General features: G+C 46.9%; 1 protein-coding gene across 2 annotated transcripts in view; it reads right to left on the bottom strand.

The window, feature by feature from the left end:
- The window catches only part of LOC138674351 (mucin-3A-like), a 93,438-nt gene that overhangs the window by 53,615 nt on the left and 13,173 nt on the right, over nucleotides 1-26,650 (bottom strand). For both annotated transcript variants that reach the window (XR_011320602.1, XM_069762206.1), the window contains exons 4-5: nucleotides 20,738-20,799; nucleotides 20,473-20,606 (exon numbers count right to left, since the gene is read on the bottom strand). Coding sequence is in view for 1 of the 2 variants with exons in the window: in XM_069762206.1 (XP_069618307.1) it covers nucleotides 20,473-20,606; nucleotides 20,738-20,799 (196 nt within the window). In the remaining variant the exon portion in view is untranslated. The remainder of the gene's footprint in view (nucleotides 1-20,472; nucleotides 20,607-20,737; nucleotides 20,800-26,650) is intronic.

Below are 26,650 nucleotides of genomic sequence, written 5' to 3'. Positions count from 1 at the left end.
TTTTTTCCCCCTAGACATTTGGGTGGTTCAGTACACAGGTGTAGCGATGGACATTAAAGGTCTGTCTTCATGTGTGGATCAGCTCTCGGCAAGAGTACAAAAGATTCAAGACACTATTGATCAGAAATCTATGTTAGAACCAAGAATTCCTATTCCTGATTTGTTTTTTGGAGATAGAACTAAATTTCTGAGTTTCAAAAATAATTGTAAACTATTTCTGGCCTTGAAACCTCGCTTCTCTGGTGACCCAGTTCAACAAGTTTTGATCATTATTTCTTTTTTACGTGGCGACCCTCAGGACTGGGCATTTTCTCTTGCGCCAGGAGATCCTGCATTAAGTAATATTGATGCGTTTTTCCTGGCGCTCGGATTGCTGTACGATGAACCTAATTCAGTGGATCAGGCAGAGAAGAATTTGCTGGCTCTGTGTCAGGCTCAGGATGATATAGAGGTATATTGTCAGAAATTTAGAAAGTGGTCCGTACTCACTCAATGGAATGAAGGTGCGCTCGCAGCTATTTTCAGAAAGGGTCTCTCTGAAGCCCTTAAGGATGTCATGGTGGGATTTCCTATGCCTGCTGGTCTAAATGAGTCTATGTCTTTGGCTATTCAGATCGGTCGACGCTTGCGTGAGCGTAAATCTGTGCACCATTTGGCGGTATTACCTGAGCTTAAACCTGAGCCTATGCAGTGCGATAGGACTTTGACCAAAGTTGAACGGCAAGAACATATCTGAATGGGCTGTGTTTCTACTGTGGTGATTCCACTCATGCTATCTCTGATTGTCCTAAGCGCACTAAGCGGTTCGCTAGGTCTGCCACCATTGGTACGGTACAGTCAAAATTTCTTTTGTCCGTTACCTTGATCTGCTCTTTGTCATCGTACTCTGTCATGGCATTTGTGGATTCAGGCGCTGCCCTGAATTTGATGGACTTGGAGTATGCTAGGCGTTGTGGGTTTTTCTTGGAGCCCTTGCAGTGTCCTATTCCATTGAGAGGAATTGACGCTACGCCTTTGGCCAAGAATAAGCCTCAGTACTGGACCCAGCTGACCATGTGCATGGCTCCTGCACATCAGGAGGTTATTCGCTTTCTGGTGTTGCATAATCTGCATGATGTGGTCGTGTTGGGGTTGCCATGGCTACAAGTCCATAATCCAGTATTAGATTGGAAATCCATGTCTGTGTCCAGCTGGGGTTGTAAGGGGGTACATGGTGATGTCCCATTTCTGACTATTTCGTTATCCACCCCTTCTGAGGTTCCAGAGGTCTTGTCTGATTACCGGGATGTATTTGATGAGCCCAAGTCCGATACCCTACCTCCGCATAGGGATTGTGATTGTGCTATCGATTTGATTCCTGGTAGTAAATTCCCAAAAGGTCGACTGTTTAATTTGTCTGTGCCTGAGCACGCCGCTATGCGGAGTTATGTGAAGGAGTCCTTGGAGAAGGGGCATATTCGCCCATCATCGTCGCCATTAGGAGCAGGGTTCTTTTTTGTAGCCAAGAAGGATGGTTCGCTGAGACCTTGTATAGATTACCGCCTTCTAAATAAGATCACGGTTAAATTTCAGTACCCCTTGCCGTTGTTATCTAATTTGTTTGCTTGGATTAAGGGGGAAAAAGCAATAGTGTGCAAAAAACACACCATATATATACCCCCTGGCTCAAGACAGAATCAGCTGTGGAGGATATCCACTAATAAAACATAACTTTTAATATTAAATGCTAAAAACTGCACATCCAACAGGACACAAACGAAAAAAACATACAAAGTGCTCAGGTGAACCAGTGCTAAATAAAAAAGAATGGTTGGATCTCACCCAAGCTGCCGGACACTGTATACTTCCGTACGACACAGTAGAGATCCAATTAGATGAGGAGGGGCAGGGCTGAAGTAGTATGTCTACCCTGTAACCCCTCTGTAACTCCTGTCCTGACAAGGACAGGCCCCAAATGGACCTTGCTCTAAGGGACCAGCCCACCCAATATGTGTAAAGGCAGAGTCCCAAAACCTCTTGAAACGTAGAATCTTCCTCCCTACGCGTTTCAACTCCGGTCATGGAGAATCATCAGGGGAGTCATATGGAAAAAAGTGCCAACGGGCACAGAGATGTAAGTCCGTCTAAATTGTGGGGCCTGCAGTGGCTAGGTAACCCACGCTGGAGATGACCGTCTGTGTCCACAGTCTCTGGTAGAGTACCAAGGGGGCCAGTTGGTTCACCAAGATAGATCTTCGTGGTGCGTATAATCTTGTGCGTATTAAGCGAGGCGATGAATGGAAAACTGCATTTAATACGCCCGAGGGCCATTTTGAGTATCTAGTAATGCCATTCGGACTTGCCAATGCTCCATCAGTGTTTCAGTCCTTTATGCATGACATCTTCCGAGAGTACCTGGATAAATTCCTGATTGTGTACTTGGATGACATTTTGATCTTCTCGGATGATTGGGAGTCTCATGTGAAGCAGGTCAGAACGGTGTTTCAGGTCCTGCGTGCTAATTCTTTGTTTGTGAAGGGATCAAAGTGTCTCTTTGGTGTTCAGAAGGTTTCATTTTTGGGGTTCATCTTTTCCCCTTCTACTATCGAGATGGACCCTGTTAAGGTCCAAGCCATCCATGATTGGACTCAGCTGACATCTCTGAAAAGTCTGCAAAAGTTCCTGGGCTTTGCTAATTTTTATCGTCGCTTCATCTGCAATTTTTCTAGTATTGCTAAACCATTGACCGATTTGACCAAGAAGGGTGCTGATGTGGTCAATTGGTCTTCTGCTGCTTTGGAAGCTTTTCAAGAGTTGAAGCGTCGTTTTTCTTCTGCCCCTGTGTTGTGTCAACCAGATGTTTCGCTTCCATTCCAGGTCGAGGTTGATGCTTCTGAGATTGGAGCAGGGGCTGTTTTGTCGCAGAGAAGTTCTGATTGCTCGGTGATGAAACCATGCGCCTTCTTTTCCAGGAAGTTTTCGCCTGCTGAGCGAAATTATGATGTGGGCAATCGAGAGTTGCTGGCCATGAAGTGGGCATTCGAGGAGTGGCGTCATTGGCTTGAAGGAGCTAAGCATCGCGTGGTGGTCTTGACTGATCATAAGAACTTGACTTATCTCGAGTCTGCCAAGCGGTTGAATCCTAGACAGGCTCGTTGGTCGCTGTTTTTTGCCCGTTTTGACTTTGTGATTTCGTACCTTCCGGGCTCTAAAAATGTGAAGGCGGATGCTCTGTCTAGGAGTTTTGTGCCCGACTCTCCGGGTTTATCTGAGCCGGCGGGTATCCTCAAAGAGGGAGTAATTGTGTCTGCCATCTCCCCTGATTTGCGGCAGGTGCTGCAAAAATTTCAGGCTAATAAACCTGATCGTTGCCCAGCGGAGAAACTGTTTGTCCCTGATAGGTGGACGAATAAAGTTATCTCTGAGGTTCATTGTTCGGTGTTGGCTGGTCATCCTGGAATCTTTGGTACCAGAGAGTTGGTGGCTAGATCCTTTTGGTGGCCATCTCTGTCGCGGGATGTGCGTTCTTTTGTGCAGTCCTGTGGGATTTGTGCTCGGGCTAAGCCCTGCTGTTCTCGTGCCAGTGGGTTGCTTTTTCCCTTGCCGGTCCCGAAGAGGCCTTGGACACATATCTCTATGGATTTTATTTCAGATCTTCCCGTCTCTCAAAAGATGTCAGTCATTTGGGTGGTCTGTGATCGCTTCTCTAAGATGGTCCATTTGGTACCCTTGTCTAAATTACCTTCCTCCTCTGATTTGGTGCCATTGTTCTTCCAGCATGTGGTTCGTTTACATGGCATTGCAGAGAATATCGTTTCTGACAGAGGTTCCCAGTTTGTTTCGAGGTTTTGGCGAGCCTTTTGTGGTAGGATGGGCATTGACTTGTCTTTTTCCTCGGCTTTCCATCCTCAGACTAATGGCCAGACCGAACGAACCAATCAGACCTTGGAAACATATCTGAGATGCTTTGTTTCTGCTGATCAGGATGACTGGGTGTCCTTTTTGCCTTTGGCTGAGTTCGCCCTTAATAATCGGGCCAGCTCGGCTACCTTGGTTTCGCCGTTTTTCTGCAACTCTGGGTTCCATCCTCGTTTCTCTTCAGGGCAGGTTGAGTCTTCGGACTGTCCTGGTGTGGATACTGTGGTGGACAGGTTGCAGCAGATTTGGACTCATGTAGTGGACAATTTGACCTTGTCCCAGGAGAAGGCTCAACGTTTCGCTAATCGCAGACGCTGTGTGGGTCCCCGACTTCGTGTTGGGGATTTGGTTTGGTTATCTTCTCGTCATATTCCTATGAAGGTTTCCTCTCCTAAGTTTAAACCTCGTTTCATTGGTCCGTATAGGATTTCTGAGGTTCTTAATCCTGTGTCTTTTCGTCTGACCCTTCCAGATTCTTTTTCCATACATAACGTATTCCATAGGTCATTGTTGCGGAGATACGTGGCACCGATGGTTCCATCTGTTGATCCTCCTGCCCCGGTTTTGGTGGAGGGGGAGTTGGAGTATATTGTGGAGAAGATTTTGGATTCTCATCTTTCAAGACGGAAACTCCAGTATCTGGTTAAGTGGAGGGGTTATGCTCAGGAAGATAATTCCTGGGTCTTTGCCTCTGATGTCCATGCTCCCGATCTTGTTCGTGCCTTTCATATGGCTCGTCCTGGTCGTCCCGGGGGCTCTGGTGAGGGTTCGGTGACCCCTCCTCAAGGGGGGGATACTGTTGTGAATTCTGTGGCAGAGCTCCCTCCTGTGGTCACGAGTGGTACTTCGGCTGATTCTCTCTGTGAGCTTCCGTTGGTGGAGGAGAGTGGTACTGCGGCTTCTGAGTTTCCTTCCTCAGGTGATGTGGTGAAGTCGTTAGGTGCTGCTCTATTTAACTCCACCTAGTGCTTTGATCCTGGCCTCCAGTCAATGTTCTAGTATTGGACCTGTTTCCTCCTGGATCATTCCTGTGGCCTGCTGCTCTGCATAGCTAAGTTCCGCTTTGCTATTTTGTTTGCTGTTTTTTCTGTCCAGCTTATCTATTTGTTTTTTCTTGCTTGCTGGAAGCTCTGGGACGCAGAGGGTGTACCTCCGTGCCGTTAGTTCGGTACAGAGGGTCTTTTTGCCCCCTTTGCGCGGTTGTTTGTAGGGTTTTGTGTTGACCGCAAAGTTACCTTTCCTATCCTCGCTCTGTTTAGTAAGTCGGGCCTCACTTTGCTAAATCTATTTCATCTCTACGTTTGTCTTTTCATCTTAACTCACAGTCATTATATGTGGGGGCTGCCTTTTCCTTTGGGGTATTTCTCTGAGGCAAGGTAGGCTTATTTTCTATCTTCAGGCTAGCTAGTTTCTCAGGTTGTGCCGAGTTGCATAGGGAGCGTTAGGCGCAATCCACGGCTGCCTCTAGTGTGGTTGGAGAGGATTAGGGATTGCGGTCAGCAGAGTTCCCACGTCTCAGAGCTCGTTCTATGTTTTTGGGTTATTGTCAGATCACTGTATGTGCTCTGACTTCTATGTCCATTGTGGTACTGAATTACCTCATCATAACACTAACCCTAGCCCAAAGCCTAGCCCTAACCCTAATGGGAAAATGGAAATAAATACATTTTTTTAATTTTTCCCTAACTAAGGGGGTGATGAAGGGGGGTTTGATTTACTTTTATAGCGGGTTATTTAGCGGATTTTTATGATTGGCAGCCGTCACACACTGAAAGACGCTTTTTATTGCAAAAAATATTTTTTGCGTTACCACATTTTGAGAGCTATAATTTTTCCATATTTTGGTCCACAGAGTCATATAAGGTCTTGCTTTTTGCGGGACGAGTTGACGTTTTTATTGGTAACATTTTCGGGCACGTGACATTTTTTAATCGCTTTTTATTCCGATTTTTGTGAGGCAGAATGACCAAAAACCAGCTATTCATGAATTTCTTTTGGGGGAGGCGTTTATACCGTTCCGTGTTTGGTAAAATGGATAAAGCAGTGTTATTCTTCGGGTCAGTACAATTACAGCGACACCTCATTTATATCATTTTTTTGTGTTTTGGCGCTTTTATACGATAAAAACTATTTTATAGAAAAAATAATTATTTTTGCATCGCTTTATTCTCAGGACTATAACTTTTTTATTTTTTTGCTGATGATGCTGTGTCATGGCTCGTTTTTTGCGGGACAAGATGGTGTTTTCAGTGGTACCATGGGTATTTATATCTGTCTTTTTGATCGCGTGTTATTCCACTTTTTGGTCGGCGGCATGATAATAAAGCGTTGTTTTTTGCCTCGTTTTTTTTTTTTTTCTTACGGTGTTTACTGAAGGGGTTAACTAGTGGGCCAGTTTTATAGGTCGGGCCGTTACGGACGTGGCGATACTAAATATATGTACTTTTATTGTTTTTTTTTTTTATTTAGATAAAGAAATGTATTTATGGGAATAATATTTTTTATTTTTTTTTATTATTGTGGAATATTTTTTTTTATTTTTTTTTACACATTTGAAAATTTTTTTTTTTTTTTTTTTACTTTGTCCCAGGGGGGGACATCACAGATCGGTGACCTGACAGTTTGCACAGCACTCTGTCAGATCACCGATCTGAGAGCAGTGCAGGCTGCTTCACAGTGCCTGCTCTGAGAAGGGTCTGTGAAGCCACCTCCCTCCCTGCAGGACCCGGATTCGCGGCCATCTTGGATCCGGGGCTCGAGCAGGCAGGGAGGGAAGTAAGACCCTCGCAGCAACGCGATCACATCGCGTTGCTGCGGGGGGCTCAGGGAAGCCCGCAGGGAGCCCCCTCCCTGCGCGATGCTTCCCTGCACCGCTGGCACATCGCGATCATCTTTGATCGCGGTGTGCCAGGGGTTAATGTGCCGGGGGCGGTCCGTGACCGCTCCTGGCACATAGTGCCGGATGTCAGCTGCGATAGGCAGCTGACACCCGGCCGCGATCGGCGGCGCTCCCCCCGTGAGCGCCGCCGATCGCGCTGGACGTACTATCCCGTCCATGGTCAAGGGGGCCCACCCCACCTCGACGGGATAGTACGTCCGATGTCAGAAAGGGGTTAAAGGCCTGTCTTCTTGTGTGGATCATCTCACTGCAAGAGTACAAAATATTCAAGACTTTGTGGTTCAGAATTCTATGTTAGAACCTAGAATTCCTATTCCTGATTTGTTTTCTGGAGATAGAGCTAAGTTTCTGAGTTTTAAAAATAATTGTAAACTATTTCTGGCTTTGAAACCCCGCTCCTCTGGTGACAGAGTTCAACAAGTTAAGATCATTATTTCTTTATTACGTGGCGACCCTCAAGACTGGGCATTTTCCCTTGCGCCAGGAGATCCTGCATTATGTGATATTGATGCGTTTTTTCTGGCGCTCGGATTGCTGTATGATGAACCTAATTCAGTGGATCAGGCAGAGAAAAAAATGCTGGCTCTGTGTCAGGGTCAGGATGAGGTAGAGATATATTGTCAGAAGTTTAGGAAGTGGTCTGTGCTCACTCAATGGAATGAATGTGCGCTGGCAGCAATTTTCAGAAAGGGTCTCTCTGAAGCCCTTAAGGATGTCATGGTGGGATTTCCTATGCCTGCTGGTCTGAATGAGTCTATGTCTTTGGCCATTCAGATCGATCGACGCTTACGTGAGTGTAAGACTGTGCACCATTTGGTGGTATTATCTGAGCATAAACCTGAGCCTATGCAATGTGATAGGACTTTGACCAGAGCTGAACGGCAAGAACACAGACGTCGGAATGGGTTGTGTTTTTACTGTGATGATTCCACTCATGCTATCTCCGATTGTCCTAAGCGCACTAAGCGGTTCGCTAGGTCTGCCACCATTGGTACGGTACAGTCGAAATTTCTTTTGTCCGTTACTTTGATCTGCTCTTTGTCATCCTATTCTGTTATGGCATTTGTGGATTCAGGCGCTGCCCTGAATTTGATGGACTTGGAGTATGCTAGGTGCTGTGGGTTTTTCTTGGAGCCTTTGCAGTATCCTATTCCTTTGAGAGGAATTGATGCTACGCCTTTGGCCAAGAATAAGCCTCAGTACTGGACCCAACTGACCATGGGCATGGCTCCAGTGCATCAGGAGGATATTCGCTTTTTGGTGTTGCATAATCTGCATGATGTGGTCGTGTTGGGGTTGCCATGGCTACAAGTCCATAACCCAGTATTGGATTGGAAATCTATGTCTGTGTCCAGCTGGGGTTGTCAGGGGGTACATGGTGATGTTCCATTTTTGTCTATTTCATCATCCACCCCTTCTGAGGTCCCAGAGTTCTTGTCAGATTACCGAGATGTATTTGATGAGCCCAAGTCCAGTGCCCTACCTCCGCATAGGGATTGCGATTGTGCTATCGATTTGATTCCTGGTAGTAAGTTTCCTAAAGGTCGACTGTTTAATTTGTCTGTGCCTGAGCACGCCGCTATGCGGAGTTACGTAAAGGAATCCTTGGAGAAGGGTCATATTCGCCCGTCATCGTCGCCATTGGGGGCAGGGTTCTTTTTTGTGGCCAAGAAGGATGGTTCTTTGAGACCTTGTATTGATTACCGCCTTCTAAATAAAATCACGGTCAAATTTCAGTACCTCTTGCCGCTGCTGTCTGATTTGTTTGCTCGGATTAAGGGGGCTAGTTGGTTCACCAAGATAGATCTTCGTGGTGCGTATAATCTTGTGCGTATTAAACGGGGCGATGAATGGAAAACAGCATTTAATATGCCCGAGGGCCATTTTGAGTACCTGGTTATGCCATTCGGGCTTTCCAATGCTCCATCAGTATTTCAGTCCTTTATGCATGACATCTTCCGAGAGTACCTGGATAAATTCCTGATTGTATACTTGGATGATATTTTGGTCTTCTCGGATGATTGGGAATCTCACGTGAAGCAGGTTAGAATGGTGTTCCAGGTCCTGCGTGCTAATTCTTTGTTTGTGAAGGGGTCAAAGTGTCTCTTTGGTGTTCAGAAGGTTTCATTTTTGGGTTTCATTTTTTCCCCTTCTACTATCAAGATGGACCCTGTTAAAGTTCAGGCCATTTATGATTGGACTCAGCCGACATCTCTGAAGAGTCTGCAAAAGTTCCTGGGCTTTGCTAATTTTTATCGTCGCTTCATCAGTAATTTTTCTAGTATTGCTAAACCGTTGACTGATTTACCAAGAAGGGTGCTGATGTGGTCAATTGGTCTTCTGCTGCTGTGGAAGCTTTTCAGGAGTTGAAGCGTCGTTTTTCTTCTGCCCCTGTGTTGTGCCAGCCAGATGTTTCGCTCCCGTTCCAGGTCGAGGTTGATGCTTCTGAGATTGGAGCAGGGGCTGTTTTGTCGCAAAGAAGTTCTGATGGCTCGGTGATGAAACCATGTGCCTTCTTTTCCAGGAAGTTTTCGCCTGCTGAGCGTAATTATGATGTTGGCAATCGAGAGTTGCTGGCCATGAAGTGGGCATTCGAGGAGTGGCGTCATTGGCTTGAAGGAGCTAAGCATCGCGTAGTGGTCTTGACTGATCACAACAACTTGACTTATCTCGAGTCTGCCAAACGGTTGAATCCTAGACAGGCTCGTTGGTCGCTGTTTTTCTCCCGTTTTGACTTTGTGGTTTCGTACCTTCCGGGCTCTAAGAATGTGAAGGCGGATGCCCTGTCTAGGAGTTTTGTGCCCGACTCTCCGGGTTTGCCTGAGCCAGCGGGTATTCTCAAAGAGGGGGTAATTTTGTCTGCCATCTCCCCTGATTTGCGGCGGGTGCTGCAAAAATTTCAGGCTGATAGACCTGACCGTTGCCCAGCGGAGAAACTGTTTGTCCCTGATAAATTGACGAGTAGAGTTATCTCTGAGGTTCATTGTTCGGTGTTGGCTGGTCATCCTGGAATCTTTGGTACCAGAGATTTGGTGGCTAGATCCTTTTGGTGGCCGTCTCTGTCGCGGGATGTGCGTTCGTTTGTGCAGTCCTGTGGGATTTGTGCTCGGGCTAAGCCTTGCTGTTCTCGTGCCAGTGGGTTGCTTTTGCCCTTGCCGGTCCCGAAGAGGCCCTGGACACATATCTCTATGGATTTTATTTCGGCTCTCCCCGTCTCTCAAAAGATGTCGGTCATCTGGGTGGTTTGTGATCACTTCTCTAAGATGGTCCATTTGGTACCCTTGTCTAAATTGCCTTCCTCCTCTGATTTGGTGCCATTGTTTTTCCAGCATGTGGTTCGTTTACATGGCATTCCGGAGAACATCATTTCTGACAGAGGTTCCCAGTTTGTTTCGAGGTTTTGGCGAGCCTTTTGTGCTAGGATGGGCATTGATTTGTCTTTTTCCTCGGCTTTCCATCCTCAGACAAATGGCCAAACTGAACGAACCAATCAGACCTTGGAAACATATCTGAGATGTTTTGTTTCTGCTGATCAGGATGATTGGGTGTCCTTTCTGCCTTTGGCTGAGTTCGCCCTTAATAATCGGGCCAGCTCGGCTACTTTGGTTTCGCCGTTTTTCTGCAATTCTGGTTTCCATCCTCGTTTCTCTTCAGGGCAGGTTAAATCTTCGGACTGTCCTGGTGTGGATACTGTGGTGGATAGGTTGCAGCAGATTTGGACTCATGTAGTGGACAATTTGACATTGTCCCAGGAGAAGGCTCAACGTTTCGCTAACCGCAGGCGCTGTGTGGGTCCCCGACTTCGTGTTGGGGATTTGGTTTGGTTGTTGTCTCGTTATATTCCTATGAAAGTTTCCTCTCCTAAGTTTAAGCCTCGTTTCATTGGTCCGTATAGGATTTCTGAGGTTCTTAATCCTGTGTCTTTTCGTTTGACCCTCCCAGCTTCTTTTTCCATCCATAACGTATTCCATAGGTCATTGTTGCGGAGATACGTGGCACCTGTGGTTCCATCCGTTGATCCTCCTGCCCCGGTTTTGGTTGAGGGGGAGTTGGAGTATATAGTGGAGAAGATTTTGGATTCTCGTATTTCGAGACGGAATCTCCAGTACCTGGTTAAGTGGAAGGGTTATGGTCAGGAAGATAATTCCTTGGTCTTTGCCTCTGATGTTCATGCTGCCGATCTGGTTCGTGCCTTTCATTTGGCTCATCCTGGTCGGCCTGGGGGCTCTGGTGAGGGATCGGTGACCCTTCCTCAAGGGGGGGGTACTGTTGTGAATTCTGTGGTTAGGCTCCCACCTGTGGTCATGAGTGGTACTTCGGCTGGTTCTGTCCATGAGCTTCCTTTGGTGGATGTGAGTGGGGCTGCGGCTTCTGAGTTTCCTTCCTCAGGTGACGAGGTTAAGTCGTTAGGTGCTGCTCTATTTAACTCCACCTAGTTCTTTGTTCCCGGCCTCCAGTCAATGTTCCAGTATTGGTCTTGCTCTCTCCAGGATCGTTCTTGTGGCCTGTCTGCCCTGCATAAGCTAAGTTCTGCTTGTGTTACTTTTGTTTGCTATTTTTTCTGTCCAGCTTGCTTTATTGGTTTGTTTTGCTTGCTGGAAGCTCTGGGACGCAGAGGAAGCACCTCCGTACCGTTAGTCGGTGCGGAGGGCTTTTTGCGCCCTCTGCGTGGTTGTTTGTAGTTTTTTGTGCTGACCGCAAAGCTATCTTTCCTATCCTCGGTCTATTCAGTAAGTCGGGCCTCACTTTGCTAAAATCTATTTCATCTCTGTGTTTGTATTTTCATCTTTACTCACAGTCATTGTGTGTGGGGGGCTGCCTTTTCCTTTGGGGAATTTCTCTGAGGCAGGGTAGGCTTATTTTTCTATCTTCAGGGCTAGCTAGTTTCTCAGGCTGTGCCCGAGGTGCCTAGGTCTGGTCAGGAGCACTCCACGGCTACCTCTAGTGTGGTGTGATAGGATTAGGGATTGCGGTTAGCAGAGTTCCCACGTCTCAGAGCTCGTCCTATGTTATTAGTAACTATCAGGTCATTTTCAGTGCTCTTAACCACCAGGTCCATTGTGGTTCTAAATCACCAGTTCATAACAGTGCCCCTAAAACTTTGAGATGCAGATGCAATGGCACAAATAATTTACCTGAAAGACAAACAGGATCATCCCCATGAGCATTTAATACCTCTACCTCCAGCTCAGAACACACGACAGAGACGACCACCCCTTCCTGTAAAATAAGGAATCATCCGAACAACCACACCCAGGAAAACTTCGGAAAAAATCATCAGCTTTGATGTTCTCAATCCCAGGACAGTAAGTGAGAATAAAATTAAACCTGGAAAAAGACAAAGACCATCTAGCTTGTCTAGGATTGAGATGATTAGCAGATTCAAGGTACAACAAATGTTTATGATCCGTAATGACAGTGACAGGATGGACCACCCCCTCCAAAAAGTTACGCCACTCCTCAAAAGCCAACTTGGTCATTGTTCCTTTCGGCCAACTATAATTTTTTAGAGAAGAAGGCACATGGATTCCAGTTATCAGGGGAAGACCCGTGAGACAACACAGCCCCGACCCCCTTCCCCCCTCCCAGATGCATCAACAGCAACAAAAAATAGTTTTGAAACATTGGGTTGAATGAGTACGGGAGCAGTGGAAAAGCATTTCTTCTTTGTCATGTCAGTGAGGGTTTTGAAAATCAACAAGAAGATTTTTATGAACTTACGAAAGTAAATAGCAAACCCTAGAAAGCGTTGAATATTTTCTGGCAGATCCCAATCCAGAAGTGCACGGACCTTATCAGGGTCCTTCCATAAACCTACCGCAGACACTAGTAAACCCAGGAATTGAACCTCTTGAACAGCAAATACACATTTTTTTTTAACTTGGCGTACAGTTTTTTATCCTGCAAAACCTGTAACACTTGCTGGATGTGTGCCTGATGTGACTTGAGATCAGGCGAGTATATTAAAATATTATCAATATACACCACTACCAGTCTACCCACAAGGTGACGAAAAATTTTGTTAACAAAATGTTGGAAAACGACGGGTGCATTAGTGAAACCAAAGGGCATGACAAGGCTTTCACAATGCCCTTCAGGAGTGCTAAAAGCTGTCTTGCACTCATCCCCCTCCTTGATCCTAATCAGATTATATGCTCCCCTGAGGTCCAGCTTAGAGAACCATTTTGCCCCAACAATAAGTTCGGGAATGCCCCAATGACTAATTAAGTCGGGAATGAGTGGGAGGGGATGAGGGTCCCAGATAGTAATTCAATTTAACTCATGAAAATCTAAACAGGGGCACAGACCCCCATCTTTCTTTAATGCTGCTGCAGTGCAGTATAGCGCAACCTCCACCAGGAGATGCTAGTGAGGGAAGAGAGGCTGCACACACAGCATAACACCACTGAGCAGCAGCACAAGCACCACCAAGTGACGAAAGAGTAGTCAGACGAACCGAGTCAGAAACTATCAGGACAAGAAGTACCAGAGGTCAACGCAGTACATGTGGTTAAACACAAGCCAGAAGTCAGAGTCAGACGGGAGCAGATATAACTGAGATGAGAGACAGTAAAACAGGTCAGAAGCCAAGCTGGGTCACATGCCAAGAGGTACAAGAACAAGGAGCAAACACTAAGACAATGCGGGAAGGCAGGAAAGGGAAGTTATGGGAACAGAGTACATGGGCAGAGGACAAATATGGTATCAAAGGGACAGCTGCTCTAGCCTGGAAGCATGAACTATCACTGACATTGGTCTGCAGGCCATAGCAGGCTGAAATAGCCACACAGAACCCAAAACGAGGCAGAGAATGTTAAACCCCACATGACCAGACCGGGGAGAAAATAACAAAAACAAACCCCGGATCATGATAGTACCCTCTCTCTATGGGTGCCACCGAACCCCCAGGTTTACCTGGATAATGAGAGTGAAAAGCCAAGGCCAACCAATCCATATGGACCGAACGCGCCGGCACCCTCCTCAGGACCATAACTCTTCCAATGGACCAAATTATTATTATTATTATTATTATACATTTTTATAGCGCCATTTATTCCATGGCGCTTTACATGTGAATACGGGGCAAATATAGACAAATACATTAAACATGAGCAGATAACAAGGCACACGAGTACATAAGGAGGGAGGACCCTGCCCGCGAGGGCTCACAGTCTGCAGGGGGTGGGTGAGGATACACTGGGAGAGGGAAGAGCTGGCTGTGCGGCTGTTCAGTGGGTTGAGGATCACTGCAGGCTGTAGGCTTGTCGGAAGAGGTGGGTCTTCAGGTTCTTTTTGAAGGTTTCTATGGTAGGCGAGAGTCTGATGTGTTGGGGTAGAGAGTTCCAGAGTAGGGGGGAAGCACGGGAGAAGTCTTGGATGCGGTTATGGGAAGAAGAGATGAGAGGGGAGTAGAGAAGGAGATCTTGTGATGATCGGAGGTTGCGTGTAGGTAGGTACCGGGAGACCATGTCACAGATGTATGGAGGAGACAGGTTGTGGATGGCTTTGTATGTCACTGTGAGGGTTTTGAATTGGAGTCTCTGGGCGATAGGAAGCCAGTGAAGGGCTTGACACAGGGGAGAGGCTGGGGAATAGCGGGGGGACAGGTGGATTAGTCGGGCAGCAGAGTGTAGGATGGATTGGAGTGGTGCCAGAGTGCTAGAGGGGAGTCCAGAGAGTAGGAGGTTGCAGTAGTCGAGGCGGGAGATGATAAGGGCATGCACTAGCGTTTTTGCAGTGTTGCGGTCAAGGAAAGCACGGATCCGGGAAATATTTTTGAGTTTGAGACGGCAGGAGGAGGCAAGGGCTTGGATATGTGGCTTGAAAGAGAGGGCAGAGTCGAGGATCACCCCGAGGCACCGGGCGTGTGGGACTGGGGATAGTGAGCAGCCATTGACATTGATGGATAGGTCTGGCGGAGGGGTAGAGTGAGATGGGGGAAAGATGATGAATTCTGTTTTGTTCATGTTCAGTTGTAGAAAGCGAGCAGAAAAGAAGGCTGAAATGGCAGACAGACAGTGCAGGATTTTGGTAAGTAAGGAGGAGAGGTCAGGTCCAGAGAGGTAGATCTGCGTGTCATCAGCGTAGAGATGGTACTGCAAACCGTGGGATTCTATGAGCTGTCCCAGGCCGAAAGTGTAGATGGAGAAGAGTAGGGGTCCTAGAACAGAGCCTTGAGGAACACCGACTGACAAGGGGCGAAGTGAGGAGGTGGTGTGGGGGAGGGAGACACTGAATGTTCGGTCTGTCAGATATGACGAGATCCAGGAAAGGGCCAAGTCTGTGATGCCAAGAGATGAGAGGATTTGTAGCAAAAGGGAGTGGTCTACAGTGTCAAAGGCAGAAGACAGGTCCAGGAGAAGGAGGACAGAGTAGTGTCACTTGCTCTTGGCAGTTAGTAGGTCATTGGTGACTTTAGTTAGGGAAGTTTCAGTTGAGTGATGGGAACGGAAGCCTGATTGTAACCGGTCAAAGAGGGAGCAGGAGGAGAAGTGGGAGGACAGTTCAAGATGGACGTGTTGCTCCAGCAATTTGGAGGCATAAGGGAGAAGAGATATTGGGCGATAGCTAGACACAGAGGATGGGTCGAGGGAGGGCTTTTTGAGGATGGGTGTGATCTTGGCATGCTTGAAGGATGAGGGAAAGACACCTGTTGTGATTGAGAGGTTGAAGAGGTGCGTTAGGGTTGGGATGAAGACCGTGGAAAGGTTAGGGATGAGGTGGGATGGGAGCGGGTCAAGCGTGCAGGTGGTGAGGTGTGATCTTGACAGGAGGGTGGAGAGCTGTTCCACCTCATACTCGGTCTGACCATCTACCACAACAGGTAGCGGATGCAAGGGGGACTCACCCGAGGAAGACACCGATGGCTTCAGAAGTGCCTTATGGAACACATTGAAGATCTGCAACGACGATGGCAGGCACAGGCAAAAGGCCACAGGATTAACCACCTCTAAAATTTCATAAGGACCAATAAACTTGGGATCCAACTTAGCAGAAGTAATCCTCAATCTTATATTCTTGGTGGATAACCATATCTTATCCCCCACCTGGAAAGCCAGCCCCACCGAACGTTGTTTATCCGCAAAAATTTGTACCTGACATGAGCCTCCCCAATATTTCTCTGAACCTCCCTCCAGACCTCTGCCAACTGTGGAAAGGCCGAATCAGCCCCTGGACACCCTGAATCCAGCCAGGAAAACTCACCAAAGTGAGGGTGAAACCCATAGTTGCAAAAGAATGGGGAAGTACCAGTGGGTTGATTGACACGATTATTGAAAGCGAATTCTGCCATGGGTCCTGAAGAGCACCAATCATCCTGTCTAGACGTGGAAAGACACCGCAATATTTGTTCCAAAGACTGGAACAAAAACATCAGACTGATACCCAGCCTTTTACCAAAAGCCCTCTAGAATTTCGACACTAATTGCACCCCTCTATCAGACACTACACTGACAAGCACACCATGCAATTGGACCACATGCTCAATGAATAGTTTTGATTGAGTCTCAGCATTAGGAAGACCTGCCAATGGTACAAAATGCGCCTGTTTACTGAACCTATCGATAACTACCCAGATCACGGATTTGCCATTACAGGGGGATGATCGGTGATAAAATCCATGGACAGATGAGTCCACGGTCTATCTGGAATTGGCAGTGGAACCAATCCCTCAGCCGGCAATTCTGCAGCGATGAAAACTAAATCTCCGAACACTAACAAATACTCAGAGACCACCCGAGGGTGCTCGGGAGCAATGAGTATACTCGCTCATCACTGCTGAAGACCCTTGAGATCTCTGGGTTGCACCCAATCCGCAATAGCCTATACCTTTCTAGGGTACATAGGGAACCTCTCAGCAGACAAAATGACCCCTAAGAAGGACAATTCTTGAGCAAAAAATGAACACTTCTACAGTTTAGCAGAGTGAGTTTCCCCCGAGCCTCTGGAGAACCGCACGGAGGTGACCCATGTGACTCTGCTTATCAGAAGAATATATAAGGATATTATCCAGATAAACTACCATGAAGTGCCCAATAAAATAAGAGAAAACATGATTAATAAAATTCTGGAACACTGCTGGTGTGTTAGTCAGACCAAAGGGCATAACCAAATTCTCAAACAAACCCTCAGAGGTGAGAAATGCAGTTTTCCACTCATCCCCCTCCTGCATACGGATAAGATTATATGCTCCCCTGAGGTCCAACTTAGAGAACCACCTGGCTCCTGACAACTGATTGTACAAATCAGGTATAAGTGGGAGGGGATACGTGATCCTTTCAGTGATTTTATTCAATTCTCCAAAATCGAGGCATGGGCATAAATAATCTTTTTTCTTAACAAAAAAGAACCCCGCCACCACGGGGGGAAACAGATGGCTGAATGCGCCATTTATGAAGGCTATCAGAGACATACTCCTTCATAGCAGCCCGTTCAAGGCCAGAGAGATTGTACAGACAGGCTTTGGACAATTTGGCAACAGAAACAAGATCAACAGCACAATCGAATGGGCGGTGTGGTGGTAGAACCTCAGCCTCCTTTTCGGAGAACACATCTTCAAAGTCCTTCGGGTAATCCAGAATACCCTCCAGACTTACAGATGACACAGATATAGTAGAAAGGCAACTTCTACTACAATTAGGACCCCATTTAACAATGTCCTGAGATTCCCAGTCTATGATTATGTAACTGTAACCAGGGGAACCCCAACACCAGTTCCGCAGGCAGATTGTCCAGAACAAAACACAAAATATGTTCCTGGGGCAAGGAACCCACTTTAAGGAGAAACTCCTCTGAGACAAACTTGATGACATTCTTAGCCAGTGATGTTTTGTGAAAGTCAACAATATGAATAGGAGTCTCCAGCCTAACTGTCCCTAACTTACACTTGGTAACCAAGTTAGAGTCAATAAAGTTTATGGACGACCCGTAGTCCACGAAAGCAGAAGTGGGCGTGCAGCAACTCCCACAACTAAGTTCCACTTCCAACATTACCTTAAAAAATGAAGAATATGGTACCTGAGAGTCTGGGTGACCTCCACGACAATCACCCAGATTCTGTCGTTTATTAGTCGTTGGGCAGGAGGGGCAGTCCTTTTTCCAATTTCCACAGTAAAAACACAGCTTTCTTTCATGTCGCCGTCTCCTCTCCTTCTCCTTGAGGTTGGTGGCTCCCACCTCCATGGGTTCAGATGGTGACAAAGCAACAGGATTAGCAGGGAGTAATGGAACCTCTCGCTGTGTAACACCTCTCTCCCTTAGTCTCCGATCCATACGGATAGCCTGAGTCATAGCCTCCTCCAATGAGCTGGGTCATGGATGGAGAGCCAGAGCGTTATTCAGGTGATCCGACAGTCCTCTCTTGAGCTGACATCTCAGCGCAGAGTCATCCCAGGACACCTCAGTGGACGATCGACAGAACTCGGAGCAATACCATTCAGCTGAGAGCTTCCCCTGAAAGAGACTCATGATGGTGTCCTCTGCCACTCTGACTCACTCAGGCTCATCAAAAATATGTCCTAAAGCCTCAAAGAATCTGTCCACAGACACACATTCAGGGGCAGAAGCAGGTAAAGAGAAAGCCCACGACTGAGGTCCCTTCCACAGTAAGGAAATTTTTATCCCCACCCGCTGACTCTCATCTCCAGAAGATCGGGGTCTAAGAGAAAACAATAGCTTGCAACTCTCCTTAAACATACGGAACCTCACTTTTTCCCCTGAGAAAGTATCTGGGAGCCTGACCGTAGGTTCAGGAGAGTGCAGTGAGACATCAACAGTGTTAGAGTGCTTATAGTCAGTCAGCAAAGATTTTACTGTGTCAGAAAGCTCCCTTTGCAGGTGGTTATGAGACGAGGCCAAGGCCCTCTGTTCCACAGACAGATCCTGCATCATTTGTATGAAACAGTCCATTTGATCAGCCAAGGTATGGAGCAGATCCATAGAAAGCAGAGCAGAGAAAAAAATACAAAATCCCCTTTATATGTATGGTCAGTGATAATATAATGCTGCTGCAGTGCAGTATAGTACAACCTCCACCAGGGTATGCTGGTGAGAGAAGAGAGGCTGCACACACAGTGTAACACCACTGAGCAGCAGCACAAGGGCCACCAAGTGGTGAAAGAGTGGTCAGATGAGCCGAGTCAGAAACCGTCAGTACAAGAAGTACCCGAGGTCACAGCAATACACGTGGTCAAATACAAGCCAGAAGTCAGAGCCAGAAGGGAGAAGATATAACCTAGACGAGAGAAAGTAAACAGGTCAGAAGCCAAGCCAGGTCACATGCCAAGAGGTACAAGAACAGGGAGCGAACAATAAGACAAAGCGGAAAGGCAGGAAAGGGAAGTCACGGGAACATAGTACAAGGGCAGAGGACAAACATGGTATCCAGCAGTCAGCTGCTCTAGCCTGGAAGCATGAACTATCACTGACATTGGACTGCAGGCCACAGCAGGCTGAGATAGCCACACACCACCCAAAACAAGGCGGAGAATTTTTGCCTCCCCCCCCCCCTTGCCCCCCGCATGACCAGACTGGAGAGAAAATAACAAGAAACAAACCCCGGCCTGGATCATGACACTTTCTTTTTAACAAAGAAGAACCCCACCACTACGGGTGAAGAGAAGGGTCTAATAATTCTTTTAGCAAGACTCTCAGAGATGTAATCCTTAATGGCCTGCCTTTCAGGGCCAGATTGTATAATCTTGTTTTGGATAATTTCGCTTGAGTTGAGGGAACAAATATATGGGGCAATCATACACATGGTGGGGAAGAATTTAGCATGGCAAAACATCCCTCAAACAACTACTCATCTAACTCTATAGTTATGAATTTATGCTTTTGGTGCTGCTCATACTTATGGTGTGAGATCGCACAAATATATGGTGGCCGTACCTCTACACGTTTCATCCTAGGTCTACACGTTTCATCCTTTTCCTTCAGGTCCTGTCCAGTGCTGCTAACCCTCCAACTTATATACTGGTAAGCGCTATTTATCAGCATCTATTTAAACTATTTTTGGACTATTTGGACACGATTACCGCTACTATTGATCTTATTAGATAAACACTCCTTGTTTACTGTTGGCGGGTGCACAACATCGGTGATCCTTCAGCATTATCCTTGTGCACTTTACCCAGTGTTTTTATTGTCTATAATTATTATTTACTTTTGTATACCTATTAATAAAGTATATTTTTACATATATACTCCTTTTTCTCCATATTTCATACTTTCATCCTAGGCAGACTTAAAGTTTGCAGATACAATGCTTTGGTAATGGAACCAGTGGTATAGCTATTTCTCCATATTATTTCAAGAAACATTATTCAACTCAACAATGCCAGGCTGCATGTGACTTGTGATACTGTGAGCAGGATGCATGGCCTAAATCTGCTACTATGGCTTAAAACAGCATGTTTTTAAAATGTTGTTTCGATTTTTTCATCATTTTCATATTAATAACATGTCTTTTAGACCTGTCATTTCCATAACTTCATGCTTTTCCTTCTTGGTGTTGCGATTTCATTGTTGAGGAGTTTAGATAGAGAATAGATAGATGGATATGAAAAAGAAACTCCCATTACAGTCTATCATTCAACATCACATCACTTAGTAAATACAATACCTACTGAAAACCCTGTAAACTGAGCAAGTACCATGAAACCCTCACAGTTTGTTACCTGTCCTATTAGATGAGCAATTCAGTTGAGTCAAGGTGGCTCGTAGTTGACCTTCTGCCTGTAGTGTTTCCTCCAAGTATTTTCCATAATCCACCTTTAGCAGAACCTCATGGTCCACGATTATACTGCCTTGTCTAGTATAAATGTAGAACATGAAGTCACTTATTATGGTATTGCTATACCCATTCTACAACCACCAAAGGTTTTAAAAGGCTCCAAGAAATGACTAGGTGGAATAAGGTCAAACCAAAGACTACAAACACACCTGAAAGAGACAATTCTTATCTTCTTGAATCGGGGAAGTTCCCTTTTATAAATAAACTCCATCTATGTAATAGAAAAAAAAATAAACAAAAAATGTAAATCCTTCAGCCAGGGGTTGACCAGTTATCAAATACTAACCACAATCCCTATGATTATTTTACATGAAAGGTCATCTGCTTCAGCTTCAGCTTAAAGATCTCTGCTCCTGGAGGATTATTATATCCAATGGTGTAACTTAAAGGTTTTCAGACTTCAAAATTACCAACAGGGCCCTCAACCAATACCCCTTTTGGGCCCTTTAGAGTCCAAGTCTCAGATATGAAGGCAACCATTTTATTTATTTTTATTACACCCATGGTAATGATCTTGTCTAGATCTATTTCACTTGTTCAGCTGGACAAAATTTTGGTAACATTTTATCGTATATTGATGAATTCCAAACCACAACTTCTCATCTTTAAACCACTACCTGCAGCACCCCAGAGACCTGGTCGTTGCAGTATGACGCTCTGCCACTAAGGGGAGTGATGGTACGTCTGATGGCACTAAAGGAGTTCATCTGACCAGGTATCACCAGCACACATTACACTTCACACTCCGGCCACTAGGGGGAGCAAAAGGTTTTATTTATTAGGCCACTCCTCACACTGGTAAAACTAAGGGTTGGATAGGAAGTTAGTCAGAAGCTGACTGGATTTTGTTCAGGCAACATCCCGTGGCAGGGGCTGTTTCGGGGAAGATTCAGGGTGTCCCTGTCAGGCGTGGGAACCTGGCAGGCACCTAGCAACAAGGATAGAACGTTACGGAGCCACGCCTGTGCTATCTGCGGTGGCATCCAAAGAAAGGACATGAAGCGAAGGATATTGTGGACAGTGAGAAATGAGATCAAGCACAAAGGAGAGCCAGTAGGAGTCGTGCCCAGAGAACGGCAACATCCTACTGAGGCGCGTAGTCAGTGCCCGGAACACCGAGGAAGTAACTGACTTTATGCCTTTCTTCAAATACCACAGGACAGTTAATTATAGGTTGGATGTCTACCTTACATCACCTAAGCAGACATAGGGGACAACACGTGGAGAGGGGCATCTCTAGGGTCCCGCAAGAGCTCCGAGCCTTCCCGTCAAACGGGTGCGTCCTAGCCATAACAAACCTGGGGGACGGAGAATAGAAAGAACGAGAAAGAACTAGAAAGAACGAGAAAGAATGAGAACAGAAGTTTTGAGGACTATCCCGAATGCTCAGCAGGGAAGCACTACAACACACAGGCGCTAGTGGTAGGCAACGATTTCCACCTGCAAAGGGAACTCTGGATGTGTCTTCGGACCGGCCGGTCTCAGACAGCCCTGTTATCAGTGCTCTGGATTGAGGATCCTGAAGTCACCAGTAAAGAGGTAAAGAGACTGCAACCCTGTATCCTCGTTATTGACTGCACCTCAAACCATCGCCACCTACACCACTGGGAAGCCCTGGGGACATACTTCACCTGTGGGAAGGTATACCATCTAGCTGCCATCACATCACCCCAGTGGACCCCGAGCAGCATCGGTCACCCTGACCGAATACCACAGGTGGCGTCACGAAACCTTGGCAGACTTGTATCACCTTTTATTGGACGCCCCTTAGCAGGGTCACGGATCGGGTCCAGCCACCGTGAAAACCCCAGAACTGAGCCAGAGAGGAGCGGTACCGAGTAACCCGCAGCCCTGTGTCTGGGGGCGCTCCAACTTGGCGTCACGAACAGGATCGTACTTAAGCCTGAAGAATTGGGTCATGTGTGCCTTGGAACTGTGATTGAATTGTGATTGAACTGTGACTTATTGCAAGGACTGTTTATTGTTATGTGCCGCCATGATTCCCGCCAAAACTGCCGCCATTACAGCGCTGCGAGGAGCGCAGGAGAAGAAGAAGGGCATGGAGTTGTGGGCGTGAATGAACTGAGAAGCGCGAAGAACAATGGCCACCCAGTCTAAATATTTCTGTGCCTTGAGGACATGTCCGTCAGCAGCTGAGATCCGCCTCCTGATCCTCAATGGTGGGCGGAGACAAAGGAAGCGAAACCGCCCACGAAGGAGTGCGTGGAAAAAGGACGAGGAAGAAGAAGTGAGCCACATGGGAGACGCCATGGCCAGCCGACCGGGATCGGAGCGTGCGGTCGGAGCAGAGGACTCCCCCAGCTACCCAGCGAGATACCGTGGCCAAGCGACACCTGTGGGCCCCGACTTCCTGCAGGCCGGAGTGGACGAGCTCAGCGATCAACTCCGGCAGACGCAGCTGAGCACTGAGGCCGGGTGGAAGGAGACCGTCATCGGGGGCCTCACCAGACGTTTGTCGGCAGCCTCGTCTGGTCTGGAGCAAGAAAGAAGTTCCAGCGCTCCGAAGCCAGAAAGCAAGGCCCTGCCGGAAAGCGAGACTGCAAACCGAGATGACAACGCCGCAGCGCAAGGCCCCGCAGTCAGCGTTCCAGATCCCAGCAGAGACTGAGCAGGCCAGCACCGGAGGTACCGCACCTGAAGCAGGTATGAAGAACGACCCTGCCCCAGTGACAGAAGACCTACTGGTAGGCCCCGTAGCAGCGCCACCTGCTGCCATGACTAAGACTAACTCTGAACTGACAAATCCTAATACTACTACCACAGTGGGCATTATTGCCGCTACTGAACCTACTACCAGAACTGACATTCGAACCCAGATTATACCTGAAAAACCGATGAGTGACATTGATACCGCATCGGATGAGAAGTGGAACACAGATCTTTCCAGGCCAGGAAGTGTTCACTACCAACTGATGCCTTGCAACCTACCATCGCGAGAATAAACCTCGAAACCCCGACAAATGTAAATAGTTAACTGTTTGTTTCTTGCTCTTTTGCCTAAACCCGTTTAGGGTTAACTCTTAAAGGGATCCCTTTGTTTACCCGGGATCCCTATTGTTTTATGTTTTTGCACAAGTTTATTATTGTTTCCAAAGACTGCCGAATCATGGACGGTGAATGGTTCAAAAACTGTTTTGTAAATAGTTCACACCTTCTTAAAGGTGCCCTCTACTGGTTTTACAAAAGAAGGAAGACTTTGTGAAGAGACTGTTTTGAATACAGCACAGAAGGTCTTGCTTTCTAACGGACTTGCAGACAGAGAGAATCTGCACTACCTCAAAGAGACTTGGTTTCCTCTTAAAGGGAATGTTCACCTGTTGCACTTAAGTATAATGTTGCCTTAGGAAAGTTAAAATTGTAATAATGTTGTGATTTAGGAAAAGTTAATAATGTTGCTAAAGATTGAGGACAGGAAAAGTTGGAAGCCGAATTTCAACACAGTCAACCCGTAAGGGTTAGAGAGTCTCCTGAGAACCATAGAAAGATGGTTAGTTACGTTAACGGAAGAACAGATGACAGTAGGCCCAGGCAAGGAGCTGGGGGGCCCTGCATTTGTAGAGTTAGAAAAAGTAAAGAAAAAGTTAAGTTGCCTTATAGTATTTTATAGTAAGCCTTTAGTGGGTTCAGCTTATACGCCCTTAAAGGAGAAGTTAAATTATTGTTCAAGCATTTGCACTTAGTAGAATACCCGGCTGAGTAATAGGAATTATTTATAGTCTGTAAGAATAGAATGTTATTTAAAATATTTAAACTTGTTTTGTTTGTAACGTTCAAGTGTCCTTGCCTCCCATAAAGGGAAGCATTGTTATATTTACTTGTTTCAAGCATTTCAAAAATTTACATGTCTTTCACTAACATGTATTGTTGTTCTTCTTCCCAGTCCAGGAGTACTGGATTTAACAGGGAGGGAGTGCAGCGCCCCAGAGACCTGGTCATTGCAGTAGTATCGTTCTGCCACTAAGGGGAGTGATGGTACGTCTGATGGCACTAAAGGAATTCATCTGACCAGGTATCACCAGCACACATTACACTTCACACTCCGGCCACTAGGGGGAGGGAAAGGTTTTATTTATTAGGCCACTCCTCACACTGGTAAAACTAGGGGTTGGATAGGAAGTTACTCGGAAGCTGACTGGGTTTTGTTTAGGCAACATCCCGTGGCAGGGGGTGTTGCGGGGGGAAGATTCAGGGGGTCCCTGTCAGGTGTGGGAACCTGGCAGGCACCTAGCGACAAGGATAGAACGTTATGGAGCCACGCCTGTGCTATCTGCGGCGGCATCCAAAGAAAGGACACGAAGCGAAAGACATTGTGGACAGTGAGAAACGAGATCAAGCACAAAGGAGAGCCAGTAGGAGTCGTGCCCAGAGAACGGCAACATCCTACTGAGGTGCGTACCAGGTGCCCGGAACACCGAGGAAGTAACTGACTTTATGCCTTACTTCAAATACCGCAGGACAGTTAATTATAGGTTGGCTGTCTACCTTACATCACCTAAGCAGACATAGGGGCAACGCATGGAGAAGGGCGTCTCTAGGGTCCCGGAAGAGCTCCGAGCCTTCCCATCAAATGGGTGCGTCCTAGCCATAACAAACTTGGGGGACGGAGAATAGAAAGAACGAGAAAGAACTAGAAAGAATGAGAAAGAACGAGAACAGAAGTTTTGAGGACTATCCCGAATGCTCAGCAGGGAAGCACTACAACACACAGGCGCTAGTGGCAGGCAACGATTTCCACTTGCAAAGGGAACTCTGGATATGCCATCGGACCGGCCGGTCTCAGACTGCCCTGTTAACAGTGCTCTGGATTGAGGATCCTGAAGTCAGCAGTAAAGAGGTAAAGAGACTGCAACCTTGTGTCCTCGTTATTGACTGCACCTCACACCATTGCCACCTACACAGGGCCGGCGTCAGCACCCGGCGCACCCGGGCAAGTGCCGGGGCCCTGACAAGACAGGGGGGCCCACTCACGCAGTCATACATCCATCTGGCCGCTTTAACCCTTTCTACCCTTTCAATTTGCCCTGCCTGGCACAAGCATCTTCTCAGTCAGTGCAGGGCCAGGCACATAGGGGTTAAGGACACAGCCAGTGTGACATTGTGGGCGGAGAGTTCTCCTGCTCTGCTCTCCTGGCTGTGTGCAGTGCTGAACTAATCAGGCACAGGCAGATTCCGGACTGGAGGAGCTGCTACCGGCACCTGAGTGAGTGCCATGCTATATCGCTGTATATTCTGACAGTCTGGGTAACCTGGGGGGGCGGCCATGGGCTGGGCGGCTGTAGCTGACATATATATATATATATATATATACTACAGCAGCCGCCCAGCCCAGGCCCCCAGCACAGCCTGTATAGATACAGTGTATATAATATATATACAGGACAGGTGCTGGGGGCCTGGGCTGGGCGGCTGTTGAAGTATATACACCGCACAGTACCTCTCCCCTGTATATATACACTGCACAGTACCACTCCTCCTGTATATATACACTGCACAGTACCACTCCTCCTGTATATATACACTGCACAGTACCACTCCTCCTGTATATATACACTGCACAGTACCTCTCCCCTGTATATATACACTGCACAGTACATCTCCCCTGTATATATACACTGCACAGTACCTCTCCCCTGTATATATACACCACACAGTACCTCTCCCCTGTATATATACACTGCACAGTACCACTCCTCCTGTATATATACACTGCACAGTACCTCTCCCCTGTATATATACACTGCACAGTACCTCTCCCCTGTATATATACACTGCACAGTACCTCTCCCCTGTATATATACACCGCACAGTACCTCTCCCCTGTATATATACACTGCACAGTACCACTCCTCCTGTATATATACACTGCACAGTACCTCTCCCCTGTATATATACACTGCACAGTACCTCTCCCCTGTATATATACACTGCACAGCACCTCTCCCCTGTATATATACACCGCACAGTACCACTCCTCCTGTATATATACACCGCACAGTACCTCTCCCCTGTATATATACACTGCACAGTACCACTCCCCTCTA

The sequence above is a fragment of the Ranitomeya imitator genome, chromosome 4 (assembly GCF_032444005.1).
Source record: "Ranitomeya imitator isolate aRanImi1 chromosome 4, aRanImi1.pri, whole genome shotgun sequence".
NCBI classification, from domain to species: Eukaryota; Metazoa; Chordata; class Amphibia; order Anura; family Dendrobatidae; genus Ranitomeya; species Ranitomeya imitator.
The sequence above is the reverse complement of the archived record's forward strand: the minus strand, read 5'-3'. Positions and strand labels throughout refer to the sequence as shown.